General features: G+C 41.3%; 1 protein-coding gene across 6 annotated transcripts in view; it reads left to right on the forward strand.

Moving 5' to 3' along the window:
- Window positions 1–27,001, forward strand: part of pip5k1bb (phosphatidylinositol-4-phosphate 5-kinase, type I, beta b) — a 93,264-nt gene that overhangs the window by 2,727 nt on the left and 63,536 nt on the right. For 3 of the 6 annotated variants that reach the window (XR_009826561.1, XM_062050885.1, XM_062050886.1), the window contains exon 1: window positions 25,304–25,526. The exons of 2 other annotated variants lie outside the window; for them this stretch is intronic. Coding sequence is in view for 2 of the 4 variants with exons in the window: in XM_062050885.1 (XP_061906869.1) it covers window positions 25,473–25,526 (54 nt within the window). In the remaining 2 variants the exon portion in view is untranslated. Of the gene's footprint in view, window positions 1–25,303; window positions 25,527–27,001 lie in introns of those variants that run through there. One more of the 6 variants, XM_062050890.1, reaches the window with a different exon arrangement.

A 27,001-nucleotide genomic window follows, 5' to 3' on the forward strand; every position in this document is an offset into this window, starting at 1 on the left:
GGTCAGTGACCATGAATTGTACATTGCGTAGCATCTCAGCGTAGCAATTACTTATATATACCCAATCCAAACAACATTCCCTAGTCATGGCGAAAAGAAAAAAAAATGCAACTAACACAAAAAGTCAACATGGTCACACATAACAAAACCTGTTCACTGAACTTTGTGGATGTTATAAAAACATCCACGCACCATAAGCAATTCAAAATGACATCAATTTAAATCCATTACAATGCAAGATGGGAAAATGCACTCTCTCCACACTTATCCATGTTTGGTGCATTTTAGCTGCTCAATATTTCTGAATGATTACAAAACTTTAAGGAGGTCGTCATGGAAGTAAAAGGGAGGAGTGGATCTTTCACATGCTCTTAATATCCAATTATATTAATTATATATCCATTATATTAAAGGCCTACTGAAACCCACTACTACCGACCACGCAGTCTGATAGTTTATATATCAATGATGAAATCTTAACATTGCAACACATGCCAATACGGCCGGGTTAACTTATAAAGTGCAATTTTAAATTTCCCGCCACACTTCCGGTTAAAAACGTTTTATTATGCTGACGTATGCGTGTGACGTCACGAGGACAAGGGAAGTATTCGGAGCCCGTAGAAAAAGCTCTGTTTTCATTTCATAATTCCGCAGTATTCTGGACATCTGTGTTGGTGAATCTTTTGCAATTAGTTTAATGAACAATGGAGGCTGCAAAGAAGAACGTTGTAGGTGGGATCGGTGTATTAACGGCTGGCTGTAGCAACACAACAAGGACTACTTACTTGGATATCAGACGCCTAGCCGATGCTAGCCGCCAAACCCACGGATGAAGTCCTTCGTCGCGCCGTCGATCGCTGGAACGCAGGTGAGCATGGCTGTTGAGGAGCAGATGAGGGCTGGCGTAGGTGGAGCGCTAATGTTTTTATTATAGCTCTGTGAGGTCCGGTTGCTAAGTTAGCCTTAGCGTCGTTAGCAACAGCATTGTTAAGCTTTACCAGGCTGAGAATTATAAACCGTGTAGTTACATGTACATGGTTTAATAGTATTGTTGATCTTCTGTCTATCCTTCCAGTCAGGGATTTATGTATTTTGTTTCTATCTGCATTTGAGAACGATGCTATCACGTTAGCTCAGTAGCTAAGTGTGTCACCGATGTATTGTCGTGGAGATAAAAGTCACTGTGAATGTCCATTTCGCGTGCTCGACTCTCATTTTCAAGAGAATATAGTATCCGAGGTGGTTTAAAATACAAATCCGTGATCCACAATACAAAAAGGAGAGAGTGTGGAATCTAATGAGCCAGCTTGTACCTAAGTTACGGTCAGAGCGAAAAAAAGATACGTCCTGCACTGCCTCTCAAGTCCTTCACTGTAACGTTCCTCATCCACGAATCTTTCATCCTCGCTCAAATTAATGGGGTAATCGTCGCTTTGTCGCTCCGAATCTCTCTCGCTCCATTGTAAACAAAGGAAAATTGTGAGGAATATTACCTCCTGTGACGTCACGCTACTTCCGGTACAGGCAAGGCTTTTTTATCAGCGAGCAAAAGTTGCGAACTTTATCGTCGATTTTCTCTACTAAATCCTTTCAGCAAAAATATGGCAATATCGCGAAATGATCAAGTATGACACATAGAATGGATCTGCTATTCCCGTTTAAATAAAAAAAATTCATTTCAGTAGGCTTTTAATGTATTATGTACACATATACTGTATATGTATAGCAGTGACGTGCGGTGAGGTTCATGGCTGGTGAGGCACTGACTTCATCACAGTCAGATTTACAAACATATGAACCCTAAAGAGTATCTTATTCACCATTTGATTGGCAGCAGTTAACGGGTTATGTTTAAAAGCTCATACCAGCATTCTTCCCTGCTTGGCATTTAGCATCAAGGGTTGGAATTGGGGGTTAAATCACCAAAAATGATTCCCGGGCGCGGCGCCGCTGCTGCCCACTGCTCCCCTCACCTCCCAGGGGGTGAACAAGGGGATGGGTCAAATGCAGAGGACAAATTTCATTACACCTAGTGTGTGTGACAATCATTGGTACTTTAACTTAACTATAACTTTACACATACAAACTGTAGCACACAAAAAAGCACACTTAATAAAAAAAACGTTATTATGGTCTTACCTTTACTTATAAATGAAGTGCATGCGCCGCTCCTTCTGAACAAAAGCATCGATAACTTGTTTATAGAAGTCTTCCTTATCTTTCTTCAGTTTTAAAAGTCTCTCTGTCTCGATGGAGATCTTCCTTTAATTATTACCTCCTGCTTCGATTGAAAGTCCCGTTTAGAAAACTGTTTTATTTTAGATATGTAATCCTCCATGGTAAAAGTCCAGGCGAGAGGAAAAAATAAACGATCGCTAACTGTTGCTGCTTGTTGTCACTTATTCTGCAGCCGAGTAGTCGCAAAAATGATCCCTGGGATCACTAGCGCCCTCTACCACCATGAAGCGGGATTACTGCGAGCCTCAGCCAGTGTGTCTTCGCAGCCGTTTTATGATGGCTCTGCACAAGAAATACGTTACACACATACAGTTGTTGACAAAATACACTGTACATTATATACCTCAGTTAACTAAACTATGGAAATGTATAATATAATTCATATAGTCATTCACATCGACGTCCCTTATGTGGGCTCTGTACCGAGGATGTCGTTGTGGCTTTTGCAGCCCTTTGAGACTTTTGTGATTTAGGGCTATATAAATAAACATTGATTGATTGATTGATTGATATAGCAATACGGTCTCACTGCACAGCAGGCCAGCAGTTAGCCGAGTCATTGCGCAATCCATGGTGAGGCTCAACTGGCTGGTGACTCACCGCAAGTCTCTTCTCAGTATTTGAACGGCAAATGTGAAAATTCAGCGATTTTGAATAAAAATAATCTAAAACTGGTGAAGTTAAATAGAAAATAACTTTATAGTATAATCACTGAAAACATAACAATTTAATTTTTTTTCTTTTTACATTTTTTTTCTTTCCATGATGGCACGTGAGGCCCCGCCTCACCTGCCTCCCCTGACTGCACGTCACTGATGTATAGGGTGTTGTTACTTTACATGCAGTTAGCTTTCGGCCTCTGGCCAAATTTTTTTTAGCCCAAAAAGTTTGGACACCATTTTTGAAGATAATGGGTTTCTCAATGTAAACCGCTTTGAGTCACTATATAATTATAATGTACAATTCACAATTTTTTAAACGTCATTTGTATTTATTATTTATTCAGCAGTCCACACAAACAAATCATTACTGCAAAAAAAAGGAATCATGCAAACTGGTGAAACTAAAAAAAAATCGTACAATGTTCATTTATTCCAGCAATGAGATTTACAAGGTGCAACTTGACATATACTCATAACATGCAACTAAATATATTTCAAGTCCTATTCCGTTGTCATTTTGATGATCATGGCTTACAGCTTATGAAAACCTCAAATTGAAAATCTCAGAAAATTTGGGGTATTCAAAAACTGTAAATCATTACCATCGGAATTAAAACGCAAAGGCTTGACATGTTTTACTTTGTATGTAGTGAGTTTATATCACATATTAGTTTCACATTTGAAATTGAATTGCTGACATTAATGAACTTTTGCACAATATTCAAATTTCTTTGAGTTTCAGCTGTAAGTATGTAAAGCGACACTGGGATATGCCTCATGCTTGTGGTTTCTTTTTATAAACTTCCTGTGTTCGTTCTGAATTTGCCTGGGAGACGGTGAAGTGCTTCCACACTGACTGGCAATTTGAAAAGGAAATTGCTCATGCAAATGTGTTGCTGTGTCTTTAGGGGTAACACCTGACCTCCTGTGTGCTTCTCCTGCTGTGCAGCATCTGTGTGTTGCATAATGTTTCCCAGCAAACACAAGTTCCTCCACATTAGGCTAGAACACAGGTGTCAAACTCAAGGCCAGGCCCGCCGCTTCATTTTATATGGCCCTTGAAGGCCTGGAAAAAATATGCTTCAATAAGGTATTAGGGTTGTACGGTATGCCGGTATTAGTATAGTACCACGATACTAATGAATCATATTCAGTAATATACCGCCTCTAAAAAGTAAATTCATATTATGTTTATAAACTCAGGAAATACATCCCTGGACACATGAGGACTTTGAATATGACCAATGTATGATCCTGAAACTACTTGGTATGGGATTGATACCTATATTTGTGGTACCATCCAAAACTAATGTAAAGTATCCAAACAACAGAAGAATAAGTGTTTATTACATTTTAACCGAAGTGTAGATAGAACATGTTAAAAGAGAAAGTAAGCAGATATTAAAAGTGAATGAACAAGTAGATTAATAATTCATTTTCTACCACTTGTCCTTATTAATTTTGACAAAATAATAAAATGGAAAATGACACTGTTACTGCATATGTCAGCAGCTAAATTAGGAGCCTTTGTTTGCTTACTTACTACTAACAGACAAGTTGTCTTGTGTGTTCACTATTTTATTTAAGGACACACTTACAATAAAAGACATATGTTTAATGTACCCTAAGATTTTTTTTTTTTTAAATAAAGCCAATAATGCAATTTTTTGTGGTCCTCTTTATTTAGAAAAGTATTGAAAAGTACCGAAAAGTGTCAAAATACTTGGTAATATTGGTATCGGGACAACGCTATAAGGTACCATATCTTTGCTTAATAAAAAAATTTTTTTCCCCCGTTTGGACAGAAAAAATGTTACCTACTGCATGAAATTGCACATTTTTTCAACCTTAATATTAACCAATATTGCAACAAATATTGTATCGTCATACTTTCCAAACTGTTTTTGGGGTTAAAGTTAAAACAAATGCGTAGATATCTGCTTGAACTATGATTTCAAAGCAACCTGTTCACTGTAGATTGTAGGTTGTTAAATATATGGTAGCTTTTACAGCATATACATTTTTAATAAAAAAAAAACTCTTTGGTGGACAAAATGTACGGAGCCCCTAAAGGGACATGGGAATTTTTTTTTTTTTTAGACTAAAAGTTTCTCGTGCGCACGAGAAACTTTCTCGTGGCCACGAGAAAGCATTGGATGCGTGCTGATGGTTTGGTGTGTGTTAAAATGGCAGTTTAGGAGTTAATATGGCTGTATTTCCAATTAGGACTTTCCCCCATGTGTGTTGTGGCAAAATGTGAATGCTTGATTAGTAGGTGTGAGACAAACACTTTATCTTCCTGGTTTTTGTAACGCTACGTGTTTGACATTATTTAAGACTTTATCATGCCTGGGAAAGGACAGTTTTCCTCTTCTGTGGCTGTGGGGGGTGGGCGTGGCTTGCGGACCTGCAGCGAAGCGGAGTGTGCCAGTTAGTCCGATGTTGATGTGATCAAACTTTTTTGGGAATTTTGCCTATCGTTCACAATCATTATGACAGACAAGAATACATGTCTTTTTTTTATTAGGATTTTAAAGATGATAAACGCTTGGACGATGCGGATAATGGGAATCTCTGTCGTAGCCTTCAAAGCCCTCCAACATTTTCTATACACACTGCAAATCGATATATTACGTAGTAACAGACACCATCCATCCATCCCTTTTCTACCGCTTGTCCCTTGACCAAACAGACAACTGTCCATCGAGTGAGTCACACTTTATTATGACTATGCACGCAGCACGTTATGCATGTATCATGACAGACAGCATGTGCTGTCTGGCTAGCTGTGTACAAACAAAACATGAAATGTGGGCTAACACTTTACAGATACTGTAACATGATTGTTCATGTTTTTCACTCAGCACAGATTGGTGTTTTATCGCATTGTGTTGGCATTACAAACTCAAACGCGTTTCGTGCTGACGTAGAAGTTAGTTCAGGGGTCGGCAACCCGCGGCTCCGGAGCCGCATGCGGCTCCTTGACCACTCTGATGCGGCTCAGCTACATGCATGCCGACCCCCTCGATTTTCCCAGGAGACTTATGGATGTCAGTGTCTCTCATAGTCTACTCCCAGGGAAAAATAACCCTATCAACACTCTAATTACTATATAAAGGGCGTGCCCTAATTGCACTGCAGTAATTGTCCTCTATAGCATTTACTTACAGCGTGCCAGGCCAGCCACATGTTGCATGTTGTTATTACTTGCTCACACAGGAGACAGCAAAGCATACTTAGTCATCAGCCACACAGCTTACACTGACGGTAGCCGTATCAAACAACTTCAACATTGTTACGTTACAAATATGCGCCACACTGTGAACCCACACCAAAAAAGAATGAAAAACACATTTCTGGAGAACATCCCACTGTAACACAACATAAACACAACACAACCATTACCCAGAATCCCATGCAGTCCTAACTCTTCCGGTCTACATTATACACCCCGCTACCACCAAATCCCCCCACACATCAACCCCCCCCCCCCTCTTCGTGGTTGGTTGAGCGGAAGAGTTAGGGCTGCATGGGATTCTGGGTATTGGTACCGTCAGTGTAAGATGTGTGGCTGCTGACTTGGTAGCCTTGCTGTCTCTTACGTGAGCAAGCTAAAGCTGCATTCCACTTGTGACCGAGCAGGTACACTGATTGGGCAGACTGTAGAGGGCGTCAAATGCAGTGTCACCACACTCTGATATTCGGTAGTCTCCCGGGAAAAATGAGAGGGTTGGCAAGTGTGACGCAAGCGACATTCATCCAAAACTCGCGGGCTGCACTAACATCAAATTCCCACATTAAAGTGCGTGCCGGTGCGTGTGTCTGAGACCCCTGGTTAACATAGCACAAAGCATGTAAGCTTTGTATGCGGTGTTTTTCATTTTAAATTTAAAAAATTTTTTGTGGCTCCCATTACTTTCTTTAATGTGTGAAACTTGCCAAAATGGCTCTTTGAGTGGTAAAGGTTGCCGACCCCTGAGTTAGTTTATCTCTTCCTTTCGTTAGCATTTACGCTAATACCGTAACATGCTGATATGTTACTACGCTATAAAAACAGGTATTCAGTGTTCGCTCTTAGAATAAAAATGTCGCTACAGTTTGGTTATGCGTATACATTGGACCTCCTCGCTAGCATCGGAATTCTACGGCAGCTACATCCAGCAGCCTTTGAAGCAGCGGAGTCAAGTACCAGCGGGGACCGTCGACGGAGGACACGTAAGCGGTGTGATCGGAAGCAGAAGCGGGGATGCCGAGTGGGGCTAACAACAAAGCTAAAGGCTAATCCTCACAGAACGCCGCTTCCTTCCATCCTGCTTTCAAATGTCCGCTCCCTGGAGAACAAACTGAACTACCTGAAGCTGGATTTAAATGCAAGACGCGAGATTAGAGACTGCTGCGCCATATTTCTCACAGAAACGTGGCTGAAACCAACTGTTCCGGACGAGGCAGTTAGCATCGAGGGGCTAACTATGTTTCGGTCGGACAGGAGCAGCACTCTCACCGGTAAATCTCGAGGCGGTGGTGTTTGTATATACATCAACAACAACTGGTGCAATATTGGGAAGATAGTCTCATGTCACTGCTCTCCCGATGTAGAAATATTAACTATAAAATGCAGGCCATTTTATTTACCCCGGGAATTCAGGGCTATGATCTTCACAGCAGTGTACATTCCTCCCAGTGCTAACACCAAATAAGCTTTGAATGCTTTGTACTGCTCCATCAATGAACTGCAATCTACACATCCAAAGGGAGTTTTCAGCGTGGCAGAGGATTTTAATCAAGCTAACATGAAAACTGTGTTCCCTCATTTTCATCAATATGGATTTTAATCAAGCTAACATGAAAACGGTGTTCCCTCATTTCCATCAATATGTGAATTTTGCAACCAGAGGTGGAAGCAAATTGGACATGGTGTATAGCAATATTAAACATGCGTATAAAGCTGCACCACGCCCCCACCTCGGCTCCTCAGACCATTTATCTGTGATGCTAATTCCAGCATACAAGCCCCTGCTGATCAGGAAGCAAGCTACAGTGAAGCAGGTGAGGACCTGGCCAGCTGGAGCAATGGAAGCATTACAAGACTGCTTCGAAACCTCAGACTGGGACATGTTCAAGGCAGCCGTCACCGATAATCATCACACATGTGTGGAGGAGTATGCAGAGTCTGTGTCCGCATACATTCAGAAGTGCATGAAGGATGTCAGTGTGATCAAGAACATCCCCACACGGGCCAACGAGAAACCCTGGATGAACAGTGAGGTACGTGCAATGCTGAAGGCTCGGAACAAGGCTTTTAAGTCTGGCGACATGGTAGCATTAAAAACAGCCAGAGCTAACCTGAACCGTGCCATTAAGGTTGCAAAGCGTGCTCACAGTCAGAAAGTGCAGGACTTCTTCGAGAACCCTACAAACACTAGACGAATGTGGCAGGGCATACAGGTCATCACGGACTATAAAGCTGCCCCCTGTCCCTGTGACAACAGTATCAGCTTCCTAAATGACCCTAACAGCTACTTTGCGAGGTTTGAGGCACTTAACACTACTCTGGCGTGAAAATCCATCCCTCGCCCTGATGAGCAGCCGCTCAACCTGGACATAACAGTTGTCCGAAAAACCCTGAGGAGAGTGAACCCCCGGAAAGCCCTGGGACCTGATGACATTCCAGGCAAGGTGCTTAAGGGACGTGCAGACCAGCTGGCTGGGGTTCTCACAGACATCTTCAACATCTCGCTGACCCAGGCTGTGGTACCATCATGTTTTAAGACGGCCACAATCATTCCAGTGCCTAAAAAACCCACAATCTCCACCCTCAATGATTATCGCCCCGTTGCACTCACCCCCATCATAATGAAGTGCTTCGAGAGGCTGGTAAAGGAATTTATTGTCTCCAGACTTCCCCCCACATTCGACCCATACCAGTTTGCTTATCGCCCTAACCGCTCCACTGAGGACGCCATCTCCTCTGCACTCCACCTGAGCTTAGAACATCTGGAAGGAAAGGACACACACGTGCGGATGTTGTTTCTGGACTTCAGCTCAGCATTCAACACCATCATCCCGCAGCACTTGGTGGGCAAACTGGCCCCCCTTGGATTCAGTACCCCCCTATGCAACTGGCTGCTTGACTTCCTCACAGACAGACCCCAATCTGTGAGAGTGGGGAACAACACCTCCAGTGCCATCTCCCTGAGCACCGGCTCTGAGTCCGCTGCTGTTCACGTTGATGAACCATGCCTGCTGCGCCAGGTCCACTACTAACCACATTGTGAAGTATGCGGATGACACGACAGTAGTGGGCCTCATCCGTGACAACAAGGACATGGACTACAGGGAAGAGGTGAAACATCTGGTTGATTGGTGCTGAACCAACAACCTGGTCCTGAATGTCGACAAGACCAAGGAGATCATCGTTGACTTCAGGAAGCACCAGTCCAGCCACACTCCACTCTTCATCAACGGCACAGCGGTGGAGATGGTAAGCAGCACCAAGTTCCTGGGGGTGCAGATAACTGACAATATAACCTGGTCCCTACACAACGGAGCTCTTGTAAAAAGAGCTCAGCAGCGCATGCACTTTTTGCCTCGTATGAAAAGAGCACAGCTCCCTCCCCCCATTCTCACCACATACTATAGAGAGCCTGCTGACCAACAGCATCTCTGTCTGGACTGGAGCCTGCAGTAACTCAGACTGGAAGTCTCTCCAGAGAGTGGTGAGGACGGCGGAAAAGATCATCAGGACTTCTCTTCCTCCTATCCAGGAAATTGCAAAAAGCCGCTGCCTGGCAAGGGCTCAGAAAATCTGCAAAGACTCCTCCCACCCCCACCAAGGACTGTTTTCACTGCTGGACTCTAGAAAGAGGTTCCGCAGCCTCTGAAGCAGAACCTCCAGGTTCTGTAACAGCTTCTCCCCTCAGGCCGTAAGACTCTTGAACGCATCATAAAAATCCCCTCAACTCCCCCCAAAATGGATTAACTCGCTGGAATAAAAAAGACAATACAACATACATCCATAAACGTGGACGCATGTGAAAAAGTGCAATATATTTATCTGTACAGTAACCTATTTATTTATTTATATATGCACCTTATTGCTTTTTTATCCTGCACTACCATGAGCTAATGAAATGAAATGTCGTTCTTATCTGTACTGTAAAGTTCAAATTTGAATGACAATAAAAAGGAAGTCTTAGTCTAAGTCTAAGTTATTATACAGGTTACGGAACGTAAATATTAGGGCTGGGAATCTTTGGGTGTCCCACAATTCGATTCAAAATCGATTCTAGGGGTCACGATTCGATTCAAAATCGATTTTTTTCAATTCAAAACGATTCTCGATTCAAAAACGATTTTTTTTTTTTTTTTTTTTTTAAACAATACACAACAATACCATAATAATGCAATACAATTTAATTTTGGAGTTCTGAACTTGTAATTTCTTGCAGTGTTTATTAAGTGGTAATATGTCACATTTGTCCCAATTAACTTTATACCCTGATAAACAGCCATATTCAGTGATGACATTATTGATATAAAGAAGACAGGAGTTAACATGTGACAGGTAAAAAAATTATGTCGTCACAATACATCGACAGCTTATTATACTGAGAGCCAATATATATACCATGAATATTATTTTCACTTCTTATTTTTGCAGCTAAGGGTTCAATAACCAAATTAAATAATAATCCAGATGCAGGACATCCCTGTTTTACTCCTCTTTTTAACGAAAAAGGTTCTGAAATATGATTATTGGTTTTGACTGATGCCATGGGCCTTGTATAAAGCATCTTAATCCATTGTATAAAATTATCTCCAAATCCATCCATCCATCCATTTTCTACCGCTTAGTCCCTTTGGGGTCGCGGGGGGCGCTGGAGCCTATCTCAGCTACAATCGGGCGGAAGGCAGGGTACACCCTGGACAAGTCGCCACCTCATCGCAGGGCCAACACAGAGAGACAGACAACATTCACACTCACATTCACACACTAGGGCCAATTTAGTGTTGCCAATCAACCTATCCCCAGGTGCATGTCTTTGGAGGTGGGAGGAAGCCGGAGTACCCGGAGGGAACCCACGCAGTCACGGGGAGAACATGCAAACTCCACACAGAAAGATCCCGAGCCTGGGATTGAACCCAAGACTACTCAGGACCTTCGTATTGTGAGGCAGACGCACTAACCCCTCTCCCACCGTGCTGCCCAAACGATTCTCCAAATCCAAATTTACGTAATGTGCAAAACATAAATGACCAGTTTATGCGGTGGAATGCCTTCTCCGCATCAACACTACATACTGCTGTGGGATAAGGGAGACTTCTAGCATAGTAAATAACATTAAACAATTTCCTTGTATTGTCTGAAGATTGTCGACCTTCCATGAAGCCAGTTTGGTCAGTATTAATTAATTTTCCTATTACATTTGATAATCGTGTGGGTAAGATTTTTGTCAAATTCAAAAGGATTCTCTATTCATTCAATACATAGGATTTCAGCAGGATTTACCCCAGTCTGCTGACATGCAAGCAGAGTAGTAGATTTTTGTAAAAAGCTTTAATAATTGTAAAGGACAATATTTTATCAACTGTTTGCAATGATGTACATTTGTTTTAACTATTAAATGAACCAAAAATATGACTTATTTTATCTTTGTGAAAATATTGGACACAGTGTGTTGTCAAGTTTATGAGATGCGATGCAAGTGTAAGCCACTCTGACACTATTGTTCTTTTTTTTTTTAATGTCTAATGATAATGTCAATGAGGGATTGCATTGTTATGGTATTTCTGTGTATTGTTTTGTTGGATTGATTAATAAAAAAAATTAAAAAAAATTAATTAAAAAAAAATAAAAAATTGATTTTTTAAAAATGAGAATCGATTCTGAATCGCACAACATCAGAATCGCGATTCGAATTCGAATCGATTTTTTCCCCCACCCCTAGTAAATATAGTATTGTTGACGGTTTTTTTATTCATTTTTAAAGTGATTTAGAGGTAGAATTTATTGCTCCTATTAGCTGCATTGCTAGCCAATAAGAACGAGCCGTTAGATACGTTAGAATGCAAAAAAAACCAAAAAAACAACAAAAAGGCAAAATTCCAAAAAAAGTGCGGTTCCCTTTTAAAGCCCGGAGCTCGGCTAACTATCCAAAGTTCGGCTGTAGGTGTGGGGGCTTTATCATTTTCTTTTTCTTCAGGCTAGCCTGTAGTAGCGGTATCTCACATTGGTATGCTCATGTGTCCTCCCCCACTCCTTAGTGTTACATTGTTATGCTTGACTTGGCATTTTTTAAATTGGACAAGTACAGTTAAAGTGTATGAGTCAAGACAATGGCACTTCTTGTCAGAGAAGGGGAAAAAAACAGCTCATTAGCATTAAAGGTACAGACACTCAAAATGTTATGTTTGCAGTAAGGCTTACTAAAATCACTTTTAATCCGTCTGAATATAATACCTCTGGGACGCATTTAAAATGTTATATGGTAAGACGTTTTTAAACGTTGATCGTTAATGCATATGGCGAAGTTAACTTGTGCAAACACTACACACAATGTTAGCACCCAGGCTGTTGTGAACACAACCTAAAACAGGCCTGGGCAAAAAAATGTTGACTCGGGGGGCCAAATTTAGAGAAAAAAATGTGTCTCGAGGCCGGTATATCTATTTTTAGGAACACTAAAACCTCACAATAATGTCTGATTGAAAGCTAAAAACGTTATGATAAACCGCCTGAAAAAACTTTTAATTTTAAATTTTTTTACTGAATGAGACACCCAGAATGTACATGAAAATAAAGACTGTGGGATTTACAATATTAGCTATGAACAATAAAACACTGAATATTGACACATATGAACGTCACACCCCCTCTCGATCGACATTTCAATCAAGCGAAACGCAACAAAAATGCAACAAACACCACAAAATGTGAACGCGAAGGGTAAAAAAACCCCACCTACAATCTGATATATTATGAAGCTTTAGAACTTTGTTGTAAAAATCTGTCTCCGACACCCGCATTTTCAGGCTCGCTCTGGAAACACTCTGTGGAAACACCCCCCACCCACACTGTTTAGTGCCTTGTCTGAGCTGCTGTGACTTAGATTACCGTAGTAACTAATTAGATGATCATAGTAACTAATTAGATTATCATAGTAATTAGTATGTCATGCAAAAGCGCAGATTCCAACCATTGACATACTTTGTATAGTTCAAGACTTACGGTCATTTGAAAACATCACTGCACATCATGATGGCAGCGACAGTTTCGATCTTAAAGATATAAAAAAATTATTTGGGAATGTCCGGCGGGCCAGATTGAAAAACCTAACGGGCCGCATGCGGCCCCCGGGCCTTAATTTGCCCAGGTCTGACCTAAAAGGTGTCCTGACTGGTCCACCATTATTCTATTATTAAAGACCAGTGAAGTGGGCGATCATGGCAGTCTTCCAACAATATCAAATGAAACTGTTATTTAAGCCATGTATTTTCTCCCCACCCATGTGTGTTTAATGCAGCATACTGTACATATTTAGTTTTTCCTGAAGAGGCGACCTGACTATGAGGAGCTGAAGGGATTTGAGTGCAAGTCTTGTGATAGTTGGTCAAAGTGCGGTGTGTGTGTGTGCGTGTGTGTACAGTGCTCCATGGGATCCAGTGGTGATTGCAGCATAATAACAAGCATATGAGGCTCATTTAAGACGGTTACATAAGTCAGTGCTAGTTCCCAGGGCTTACGTTCATGCTAGGTAATGCTGTTAGGACCTGATGTGCCTCGTGTCTTCATGCAGGGTGTGGCCCCCTGGGCGGGTTTTGCTTACACTTAACATGTTCTGATAAAAATACCTCACCGCTGTGCGATAATGAAAAGCGGACCATTTGTCAGGCCTTCTCTTGCACTCGTGTCCTTTAGTGTTTTTGGCACTAAGTCATGGTCTTGTTCATTTCTATGCAAGTTCACTTGAGGTTTCTGGTTGCTGCACTGTTACGGCAACAAGTCCCTCAGAGTAGGGTTAGCGCTGGTATAAAAATGTTAACCAAAACAAACAAATTAAGTGTAAGTTGGTAAAAAACACTGTTGGCTTTTTTAAGGGAAGAAGCGTTCAAATGCGTACAAAGCAATTTGTAATGGTGTCATTATCACAATTCCTGATAATTGTGTTGTGTGTGATTGATTGTTGATCGCATCCCCCTTGGCTACAACCATCACACGTGCTGTACAATTTCACCCATAATTGATCAAATCGATCTAGCACAGGGGTGCCCATTACGTTGATTGCGAGCTACCAGTCGATGGCGGAGGGTGTGTCAGTCGATCGCCAGCCAGGTATTAAAAAAATAGACCTAAAAATAAGCGATCATCAATCTTCACCAAGACATCCCTTTCGTCACTTGTTTGACATTCACGGCACCCGAGGATCTTGTGAGATGACGCTGGCTGCTGTGAGATCATTATTAAGAAAAAATGACCGACAGGAAGGTGAGAAACACTTTTTATTTCAACAGACTCTCGCGCCGTACATGCTGTCAAAACTCTAAAGACCGACTGCACAGTCCCTGTCTTCACAATAAAAGCCAAGCTTCATAATGAGCTGTGCTTACAAAATAAGAGTCTCAGAAAGCTAGCGTGCACAAGCAAGAGCAAGCTCTTGTAAAGTGTATAAAAAGGAGTATGGAAGCTGGACAAATAAGATGCCAAAAACCAACCACTTTCATGTGGTGTTGGACAGAAAGGAGGACTTTTTTTCTCCTCCATTTGAAAATGTGGACGTTATCATCACTACTGTCTGATTCCAATCAATGTAAGTCATCAAAATCAGGTAATACACCAACTTTTATTCTTGTCTTCATGAAAGAAAGGAATCTATATGTGTTAAACATGCTTGTATTATCATTAAACACCTTTAACTTGTTAACGAAAATGTCTCTTTCAAAGGGACAAGCGGTAGAAAAAATGGATGGATGGATGGATGGATAAATAAATAAATATAAATTCTATATATGAATGAGGTGGATCCCCTGGACTTGGTCAGTTGAAATGTAGCTCGCCTGCAGAAAAAGGGTGGGCACCCTTGATCTAGCTCATTTTCCTATGTGTTCTGTTTTTTACCATTGCTTCTTTAGATCACAGGTACGTTGAAACTGAACTGAATCAACAGCACCTGCTGGTTGCAGCTTAATGGTGCTGTCCATTTTGACCGGGTTGCTAAAAGACACAATATTAAGACAGACTTTAATCAATTTAACTCAATTGATCAATTCTTTCAATTGTTGGTCTGAGAAAAATTTCTACAGGAAGACATGCTGCAATATCAGACAAAATACTAGTACTGTAGTTTTTCTGTTTATAGAACTACCTCATTGCCTCTTGGCCTACCTTTTTTTAATTTTTTATTACCGGTATATAATAATTAGGTCTGTCAAGTGTCAAACGATTAAAAAATATCTAACCGCGGTTAATCACACTCTTTTACAGATACACCACAGCCAGAGTGGGACTAATTTTTAGCCTTGGAGTTTCATAACTCAGACAAACTTTTTTGTAATAAAAGAAAGTAAAAACAATACATAGACAGTACAGGCCAAAAGTTTGGACACACCTTCTCATTCAATGTGTTTTTATTTTATTTTCATGACTATTTACATTGTAGATTGTCACTGAAGGCATCAAAACTATGAATGAACACATGTGGAGTTATGTATTTAACAAAAAAGGTGAAATAACTGAAAATAATGTTTTATATTCTAGTTTCTTCAAAATAACAACCCTTTGCTCTGATTACTGCTTTGCACACTCTTGGCATTCTCTTGATGAGCTTCAAGAGGTAGTCACCTGAAATGGTTTTCACTTCACAGGTGTGCTTGAAGCTCATCGAGAGAATGCCAAGAGTGTGCAAAGCAGTAATCAGAGCAAAGGGTGGCTATTTTGAAAAAACTAGAATATAAAACATGTTTAGAGTTATTTCACTTTTTTTTGTTAAGTACATAACTCCACCTGTGTTCATTCATAGTTTTGATGCCTTCAGTGACAATCTAAAATGAAAATAGTCATGAAAATAAAGAAAACGCATTAAATGAGAAGATGTGTCCAAACTTTTGGCCTGTACTGTACATATTATATTACTATTTGTTATAACAAAACTATATTTACAGTGATTAGTATGGCTGTTTAAAAAATCAGAGAGAGACTATTTATATATATATATATATATATATATATATATATATATATATATATATATATATATATATATATATATATATATATATATAATTGATACTATTCCTTTTATTTTTGTTAAAAAAAAATATCTTAAGTATTGTAAAGCTGTGTTATATAATATATTACGAGAACGGTGTAAAATTTGAGAATCGATTCTGAATTGAATCATCACCCCAAGAATCGGAATCGTGAGTTGCCCAAAGATTCCCACGTGTAACAATTGCCGTCATTATCGGGACCAGTATTCTTCTTATCCATGATGTATTTTGCTGTAATAAAACCTGTGGAGTGCACGCTGACGGTGGTGTGCTGGGGGTATTGACAGCAGGTTGTTATGTGTTAATAAGTGATGGGTGTGCTCTCATGCTGGTTGCGGGCCCTCTGGGTTTACCTGGTATGTTTCCCCTCGAACTGGTTAATCGAGTACTGCTTCTCGCAAAGTGTCAAGACTGAAATAATGCAAACATTTGTTTCGCAGTAACAATGAAGAAAGAAGAAAAGCAGACATTGTAATTGCTTGGTGATCCAATGAAATATTATTAAAAATGCAAACAATTACTATATGCCACAGTCCCTCATAATGAATATGAAGAAGATGAGACAGGTTAAACCAGGCTAAAAAGTAGTAAGCAATCAGTCTCTTGAGGCTTAGTTTGCATACGTCCATGCACTTCTCATTCGCAAGAACAACACAGTCTGTTCTCTCTTATCTCCTTTTTATTGTGTTCATTCACTCTTGTCAGCAGCGGCCACCTGCCTAAGATAGCCCGCAGGGCTTGGTAAAGCCTTAAAATTAAATAAAAGAATACCAGCAACAGGCATTAAAAATGTAAAGTCACATTTTACTTTTGCTATAGTGTGTAAAATCTGCAACACAACCACCGAATTTCCCTATTGTGGGATAAATAAATAGAGTATATCCTATCCTATCTTATTAGCTGCCCGGGGTGCACATTAAACCAGAGGTCTTGAACAGGGGTCCGCTCAGGTACTGCAAGGAGTTCGTGAAATTTTTGGATGATATTTTTTTAAAGTGTTCCCCACAAATTTTTCACAAATGACTTCAAATACACATGAACATTCTGCCAACACACTGTCATGCAGTTGAATGTCATTAAATAGCACCATGAACAAATATATGATTTATTAGATGATTATATTCATGTTAGCATTTAAGATAGTCAGCGATTAGCATACTTGCCAACCTTGAGACCTCCGTATTCGGGAGTTGGGGGGCTGTTGGGGGGGAATGGATGCGGGGGCGGCGTTGGGGTGGGGGTGGGGTGGTGGGGGGCGGATTTGAGGTGCAGGCAGCATACCCCTTCCCCTTCGAGCTGTCCTGGATGAAATTAAATTATTTTTTCCAATCATTTTGGAACTTGCAAGCGTATTTCTTCTTCTTACTCGTCGTCGCCATGTCTCTTCTTTGTTCTTCTGCTTCGTCTCCTTCTTGTTGTGTGTGCAGTTGTGCACTGAGCTCCAATAGCCGTAGATGTTATTGTAGCGTCCCGGAAGAGTTAGTGCTGCAAGGATTTCTGGGTATTTGTTCTGTTGTGTTTATCAATCAATCAATCAATCAATGTTTATTTATATAGCCCTAAATCACAAGTGTCTCAAAGGGCTGTACAAGCCACAACGACATCCTCGGTACAGAGCCCACATACGGGCAAGGAAAACTCACCCCAGTGGGACGTCAATGTGAATGACTATGAGAAACTTTGGAGAGGACCGCATATGTGGGTAACCACCCTCCCCCGCCCCCCCCCCCCCCCCCCCCCCCCCCCTCTAGGGGAGACCGAAAGCAATGGATGTCAAGTGGGCCTGACATAATATTGTGAAAGTCCAACACATCAGCGAAAGTCCAGTCCATAGTGGGGCCAGCAGGAACCATCCCGAGCGGAGACGGGTCAGCAGCGTAGAGATGTCCCCATCCGATGCACAGGCTAGCGGTCCACCCCGGGTTGGGAGCAGAGTAGAAAAGAAAAGAAAAGAAACGGCAGATCAACTGGTCTAAAAAGGGAGTCTATTTAAAGGCTAGAGTATACAAATGAGTTTTAAGATGAGACTTAAATGCTTCTACTGAGGTAGCATCTCTAACTTTTACCGGGAGGGCATTCCATAGTATTGGAGCCCGAATAGAAAACGCTCTATAGCCCGCAGACTTTTTTTGGGCTCTGGGAATCACTAATAAGCCGGAGTTCTTTGAACGCAGATTTCTTGCCGGGACATATGGTACAATACAATCGGCAAGATAGGCAGGACCTTGACCGTGTAGTATTTTATACGTAAGTAGTAAAACCTTAAAGTCGCATCTTAGGTGCACAGGAAGCCAGTGCAAGTGAGCCAGTATAGGCGTAATATGATCAAACTTTCTTGTGGTATTATTAAATAGATGTCGGTGTTGAGCAGGACCGATAATCAGCATTTCCGTTTTCTTAGCGTTGAGTTGCAAAAAGTTAGCGGACATCCATTGTTTAATTTCATTAAGACACGCCTCCAGCTGACTAAAATCCGGCGTGTTGGTCAGCTTTAGGGGCATGTAGAGTTGAGTGTCATCAGCATAACAGTGAAAGCTAACACCGTATTTGCGTATGATGTCACCTAGCGGCAGCATGTAAATACTAAAGAGTGCAGGGCCAAGAACCGAACCCTGGGGAACTCCGCACGTTATTTTAACATAGTCCGAGGTCACATTGTTATGGGAGACACACTGCATCCTGTCAGTAAGATAAGAGTTAAACCAAGACAAGGCTAAGTCTGACATCCCAATACGCGTTTTGATACGCTGTAATAAAATATTATGATCAACAGTATCGAAAGCGGCGCTAAGATCAAGAAGCAGCAACATAGATGACGCATCAGAATCCATCGTTAGCAATAGATCATTAGTCATTTTTGCGAGGGCTGTCTCCGTAGAGTGATTTGCCCTGAAACCGGATTGAAAAGGTTCACAGAGATTGTTAGACGCCAAGTGTTCATTTAGCTGCTGTGCGACAATTGTTTCGAGGATTTTCGAGATAAACGGAAGGTGGGACACCGGCCGGTAGTTTACCAAGAGATCAGGATCGAGGTTAGGTCTTTTGAGTAGAGGATGAATAACCGCTTTTTTGAATGCTAGGGGAACAGTGCCAGAGGAAAGTGATAAGTTTATAATATTTAACACTGATGGACCTAATAATACAAAAAGCTCCTTGATAAGTTTCCCAGGAATTGGGTCAAGTAAACATGTTGTTTGTTTTGTCCCATTTACACATTTTAACAATTCCTCCAATGTTATTCCATCAAAGAGAGAGAAACTATTTTGGAGGGCAGTGTCCGTCGTATATACAGTCGTATCTGTGTTAATAGAACCCAGTTGTAGCTGAGATGCATTGTCTTTAATCTCTTTTCTAATGACTTCAATTTTCTTATTAAAGAAATTCATAAAGTCATCTGCTGAGTGGGTGGAGCTACTGGGATGAGTCCCTTGTTGGGTTAGCGATGCTACTGTACTAAACAAAAATTTAGGATCATTTTTGTTGAGGTGGATGAGATTTGAGTAATATTTAGCTTTAGCTTAGGTAAGCATGTGTTTATAAGTTATTAAACTATCACTCCATGCTTGATGGAAAACCTCAAGTTTAGTCGCACGCCATTTGCGTTCCAGCTTTCTACATGATAATTTCTGGGCTTTAGTTTCTTCTGTAAACTATGGGGTACGCCTTTTAGGGGCCCTTTTTAGCTTTAGCGGTGCTACACTATCAATGGTGTCGCGCAGGGCGTCGTTAAAGTTGTTAGTGAGGTTATCAATAGAGCCCACATAATTTGGGAATGGTGCCATTACCGAAGGCAGTAGGTCAGCAAGAGTCGTCGTTGTGGCAGCATTAATGTTGCGGCTGCTATAGTAGTTATTATTATTATTATTAGTTTGTTGACAATGGGTCAGAACTTTGAATTTTATAAGGTAATGATCGGACATTACTTTAGTGTACGGGAGTATCGTAACTTTAGAGGTGGTGACACCCCTGACAAGCACTAGATCTATCGTATTACCGTTGCGATGCGTGGGTTCATTTATTATTTGTGTAAGACCACAGCTATCAATTATAGTCTGGAGCGCCATGCATGGAGGGTCCGATGGGGTATTCATATGGATATTAAAGTCCCCCATTATGATTATATTGTTGGCGTGCGTCACTAGATCAGCAACAAACTCTGAGAATTCGCTGATGAAGTCCGAATAGGGCCCAGGGGGGCGGTAGATAACAGCCAGCTCAAGAGGTAGCGGTGTGACAAACCTCATAGTGAGCACCTCAAACGAGTTATATTTATTATTTAGGTTAGGTGTAAAATTATAGTTTTCATTGTATATTAGTGCGACACCCCCTCCCCTTTTAAGAGGATGGGCAACATGTGCATTCGTATAGTTAGGAGGAGATGCCTCATTTAGCGCAAAAAAATCGTCTGGTTTGAGCCAGGTCTCGGCGAGACCAACGACGTCAAGTTTGTTATCTCTAATGACCTCATTAACTAATAACGTTTTGGAAGATAATGATCTTATGTTTAAAAAGCCCATATTATAGGTAGTGGGCTGTTTTGAGGATTGTTTGTTGAAATTATCCGAAGTAGCAATATTAATAATGTTGCGTTTATTATGCGTAGTGCACTTTAAATAGTTTCGACCATATCTAGGAATTGATACGACGGGAATTTTCAGATTGTTTGCTTGATGCTGCGATAAACTGAACGCATCATAGTTAGCCACCTCAGTACAATGTATGTCTGCCTCTGACATGGTCACAAAAGAAAAAACATTATGTGAGTTGTGTTTTATTCTAAGAGAATTGCTATGTGTGCAGGGATTATCCAGCCTGGCGCCGGCTAGTTCTAGTTTACATGACTTCTTACCCGGACACTCCACGCTTCTTTGAGGATTAGCTTTTCCCTTTGTTGTTAGCCCCGCTCGGCATTCCCGCTTCTGCTTGCGGATGTTCTTCCGAAATGTGTTTGTCATTCTTGTTTGGTGTGGGTTCACAGTGTGGCGCGTATTAGTAACAGTGTTTAAGTTGTTTATACAGCCACCGTCAGTGTGACATGTATGGCTGTTGAACAAGTATGCGTTGCATTCAATTGTGTGTATGTGTGTGTGCTTGAAATTAACGTTATCATTAAGCAAGTTAAAAGATCATACAACGTGTCAGCATTTCTTGAGTAAAGACCATTGTTAAACCCGTCCAACGCTACATTATTATGTGACTGGACCGGCACGCTGTTTATACGGAGGAAAAGCGAGGAAAAGCGGACGCCTGGACAGCATGCGCCTGTTAAGGGGTGAAGGTTTCAGGTGAGAGAGGACGCTAAAGGCAGTGCCTTAAGGCACACCCCCAATATTGTTGTCCGGGTGGAAATCAGGAGAAATTCGGGAAAATAGTTGCCCCGGGAGATTTTCGGGAGGGGCACTGAAATTCGGGAGTCACCCGGGAAAATCGGGAGGGTTGGCAAGTATGGCGATTAGCGCGCTAGTTGTCAGTTAGCGATAAGCACGCTAGTTGTCAGTTAGCGATTAGCGTGCTAGTTGCCAGCTAGCAATCCACACGGTAATTGCCAGCTAGCAACCGGTGCGCTAGTTGTCGGCTAGCAATTAGCGCTCTATTTGCTGTCTAATGATTAGCAGTCTAGTTGTCAGCTTGTGATTGGCGCACAAATTGTCCGCTGGCGATTGGCTCACCAGTTGCTAGTTACTAGCTAGCTATTAGCAGCCCAATAATGTTATTTGAATATCTCTAGTATTGCACAACAACACGGTAGCTTTAGGAACGGTTTAATGTAAAATTCAATCATAATTTTGTACGATATTTGTAGGGTGTCCCCGCTTCTTCTCTCCCTCAGTTTGGGGGTCCTTGGCCTGGAAAACGTTGAAGATTACTATGAAGTAGAGGGCTAAAAAATATTGGCCGCAAATTGCCTGCTAAGACACAATTTTGAGACCCCTGGTGTACAGCATATTACAGTATACATGTAAAATGTAACGACGTGACCTCACTGCGAGATGGCGGCGCCCTACACGGCTACATAATCATGCACTAGCTTTGACAGTCAACTTTCTTGCGATTTGGCTTCAAAACTTGCAGCAAGTTGAAGAGAAGTTGACATATTATCGTAATTTGTTACTGAAATTACAACAATGTTTAAGGCGAGAATCGTGACTCTTGACGGTCAGAGTAGGGTTTGGAGGGGGAAGAGCTAGCCAGCCGAGAATACATTGGCGCCTTGATTCAGCAGCGCTATCCAGGCTTTATTGTAGTTTCAAGAATAGACATTTTTAAGGGGCCCCAATTCCAAGCATTTTTCGCTATTTTGCGGAATGGTCTATGTACTAGGGATGGGTACCGAATTCCATACCTTTTATATAGGCACAGACCAAATTCCATCCGTACAACCGGGTATCGATTCACGTAAAATCCAGTGGTGCCATTTTTCGAAACCTCTGTTGCTCGTGGCGTCACATCTGGTTACGGATTAAACACTGGCTCAAATACTTGCGCCATCACTCAAGCAGCCTTCAGATAAGACTCCGCCAAACTGCATCAAGGTAATGTTGAAATTTATAATGCAAAGAAAACAAATATGCCTGATAGAAAAATCTCGACTGTCCAGGGGGTACCCTGCCTACCGCCCGAATGCAGCTGAGATAGGCTCCAGCACCCCCGCGACCCCACAAGGGACAAGCGGTAGAAAATGGATAGATGTAAAGTAAGGCTCCATTTTTTCCCAAAAGGCACTAGCATGATGCTAATTTACATTGTCTTTACTATATACATGCTACTGATTACCATTAGCAGTTTGACAGGCAGATTTCAAAACCTCCAAATTGGGGCAATGAAAACTACAATAAAGATGCACATGACAATCAAACAGCTGGTGTGTAATACTTACAAACACTTTGTGGGGCGCAACAAAAGACTAGCCTGGCACATACAGAGGCATGGCAAAGGCTACTTTTTAGCTAGGTAACAACAAACTGTAGTCTACACGTCTAACGCCATCTAACATTTTGGGATTGCACTGCATGCAAAGTGTATTATATAATACTTGCAAATGAGACTCAGAAATGTGATTATAAAAACTGAACAGCCTGGTTATCATAAACAGCTCATTTGTAAATGTTACATTCAAAAAAATTATTTTATTGTTAAAAAATGTAACATTTATTAACACACTTCATTAAGTATTGGTACTGGGAATCAGTATTGTAACCTTATCTGTTCAAATGTGAATGGTACCCATCCCTACCGTAAATAGCGCTGATTTACTGTTTTCATGTGCTCAATTGTTTGTATCTGGTGGTGCCAAAAGAAATGTTGGGCAAAATAATACATTGTTGACTTTACAATTGTACTGCTTGAAATGTTAAATGTCAACAATGCTCCCAGTAACCAACCTCATCATGTGGACAGTGATTTGCACAGTTGAGTGGATTGAAGGGAATTCTACTGACACAAACAATTCCCATGTTATGTAACGCTCGCTGAAGTGGTCTGACACACACGTGAAGCCGGTTTTCCGCTTCATGGAGCCGTGTTATGGTACAGACGTGAGCACTGTACGACGGGAATAGTGTCACACACTCTCTTCAAATGCCAGTGTCACTTGCATTCTCTTCGCAGCGGCTAAATCTGGATGTAAGATTTGCCTTTATAATTTTAGCCGTTTTTAATGACACCCCCTTAACGTCTCCACAGCATGCTGGCACCAGCTCCTGAAAGGGTTTGCAGCCTTGATTAGTGCATGATTGGGCTCCTCATTAGTCCTTTAGAGGCCTGAAGGGTTGCTGGCGCTATGTTCATTTGGCAGCCTTACGAGTATTAGGATTATTCAGTGGTTTCTATGTTTGTTGTTGTTGTTGCTTCTGATGCTGCTGCTTTTTGTTTTGGTCCTGCCGAGCCCACAAAACCACTTTCTGCTCTACTGCCAAGTCAATGATAAGACCAACAGAGGCTCACCCACAAAGTGGGGCCCTACCACATATGGGATGACAAGTGGAAGTGAGAGCGAAAGTGAGTTTTAAGAATGCGGAAAGTGGACCTATAATTACTTTTGAGGGCAACTTGAGTCCCCTTTTTATATAAAGTCCATTTATCCATTTTATTCCGCTTATCCAAGGTCGGGTCGCGGGGGCAGCAGCCTAAGCAGGGAAGCCCAGACTTTCCTCTCCCCAGCCACTTCGTCCAGCTCCTCCCGCGGGATCCCGAGGCATAGTCTTCCAACGTGTCCTGGGTCTTCCCCGTGGCCTCCTGCCAGTCGGACGTGCCTTAAACGCCTCCCTAGATGCCCAGATGCCCGAACCACCTCCTCTGGCTCCTCTCGATGTGGAGGAGCAGCGGCTTTACTTTGTTCTTCCCCCGGATGGCAGAGCTTCTCACCCTATCTCTAAGAGAGAGCCCCGCCACCCGGCGGAGGAAACTCATTTCGGCATTCTTGTAACCGTGATCTTGTCCTTTCGGTCATAACCCAAAGCTCATGACCATAGGTGAGGATGGGTACGTAGATCGACGGTAAATTCAGAGCTTTGCCTTCCAGCTCAGCTCATTCTTCATCACAACGGATTGATACAGCGTCCGCATTACTGAAGACGCCGCACCAATCCGCCTGTCGATCTTACAATCCACTCTTCCCTCACTCATGAACAAGACTTCGAGGTACTTGAACCCCTCCACACTTTATATAAAGTTAAATCTCTAAATTTTAAAATTATTCCAAAGTTGAATGGCAAAATATGCTTCTGAAGTGGCACAAATCATGAGTCATCATATGTGACATCACACAAGACATAGTGTTATGTCATGAAACTTCAGTAAGCATCTAAAGGATTCACTTTAACTGTTTTGGCTTTGTTGTGTTTTTTTGTGTAACGCCAGTACATATTTGTACGAACAATTTGAACAGAATAAGAAAATAGAATTGTAGTGTCTGGGAACGGACTGTGCCTGGCCTTAAACATTCCACTGTATTACCCATTAATAATTGCAAGTGATAAACCTGTCAGGATGAACCAGATTAGGGTAGTTTGGGTTTGTGTGTTGTTCGTTCTTCCTCTTTCATATCATTGGATGTTATATGATGTATGACATGATGTTTCTTTATGTCATGTCAGCAACTGAGGCCAACTTGCATGCTGTATGCCACTGATGTCAATTGGTGGTTAAAAAACAATCGCTTTTTCAGTATGTTTTTCTAGGGGACATTGTCCCTAGTTTCTGGCTTTATAGTCCTCCCTATGGATTCTTCCCCATGGTCCTCGGGTGGATTCATGTGACTTGCTGGATAAGCCTCCTCATCCTCCTCGTTGCCTCTCCTGCAGAATGACAGTGGAAAGAAGAATTCCGAATAGCATAGCCACAGGCCTCTCTCCCAGGGTTTGTTGTTTTTTTTTTTTTTGCCTCGCATCAACAGAATGCGTGCAGTCAGTAAATCTACTATGCCTGATTGTACTTGTTGAAATAGACTCATTGTCCTTATTAGTGCAGACTACACAACAGAGCCTGTTCTCTGCAGTGACTTAGCTACGAATAAAATGTCACAACATTAAAGGAGGCAAACAGCTAAAGACTACAATGGATACAACTTTAGTTTGTCTTCCTCATTCTCCTAGTTCACCTTCTATCTTTTCATGTCACTTGTGAAAGGGCAACACTCGCTAATCCTGTAAAGGTCACATGCACACACACACGCACAAACACACACACACCCCCACACACACACACACACACACGCATAGAATAGTGGCATGCAATATGGCGGCGTTTAGAGATGGAACCATTGTGACAAAACGCATTCAGGTCTACCAGGGCTGGTGGTCAGTACACATTTTACGCTAAATTCTTCACACAATGTTTCTCTCATACTGACTGACACAAGGTCTTAAGATAACAAATTGACCAATGATTTTGTAGGAATATTTTAATGCAGGAAAAATGCCTGCTTAGTTTTAAACAATTATAGGTCCTTAAAATAATTCTTACTGCACTTGGTATTGCTGTTTCCCAACCCTTTGCTTCATCTCCATTGTCTAGTCTAGTTAATAAATGGCTGCAATACGATATGCAATACATCGCTCAACGTAACAGTATTATTTAAATATGGCGATACTGCGATTATCAATATTACTGAATTGGTCTTAGTCAACTAGGATATATTTGTGTGTTATATAGGGTTGTATGGTATAAATGTACTAACATCTTTAAAAAGCTATACTGCCTTTGAAAAATACTAAAAAAAATTCCATCCGCATGCTGCTGTTTCGCGGTGATGTTGCAGAGCATGTTGATTGTGTCAACATGCGCACACAGAGCACATACAAGCAGAAACAGTGTGGCGAGAAGGAATGGCAAAAAAATAGCGCAAAAAAAACGGCTATTATTTTGGGTAAACAAGAGGGTGCCTGATGTGCAATACAGAGATATTTTGGCTTCAAAAGAAACAATAAAAGTGAAGCTATAAACACGCAAGCGATGCAAAATGGTGGCAATACTTAGGTAAACATTTCAAGGACAAGAATCCAAACCTGCACAAAGAGTTTAAAGACCGACAGGTTAACTCGCTTCCCTGTTGTGCCCATATAGATTCATGGACGCGCATACAGCTGGTTGGCCTCTTATCAATTATTAGTAGAGTCAAAACAGCCCACGTAGCGTAAACTAATGCAAGTGAATTGACTGAATTTCGTAACAAATTCCTACAACTTAATTTGTGTTTTATTTTTAATAAGGTATGTTTTACCTGCTTCATGTGTTATCTGTGTAGTTTTAGCCACAGTATTGTTCTTAGTATTTACTAATTATATTTGTCTTAAAGCACAGATCAAGAGTGGCAATCATAAATCAATGTCAAT

This window comes from Entelurus aequoreus, linkage group LG06, assembly GCF_033978785.1.
Source record: "Entelurus aequoreus isolate RoL-2023_Sb linkage group LG06, RoL_Eaeq_v1.1, whole genome shotgun sequence".
NCBI lineage: Eukaryota > Metazoa > Chordata > Actinopteri > Syngnathiformes > Syngnathidae > Entelurus > Entelurus aequoreus.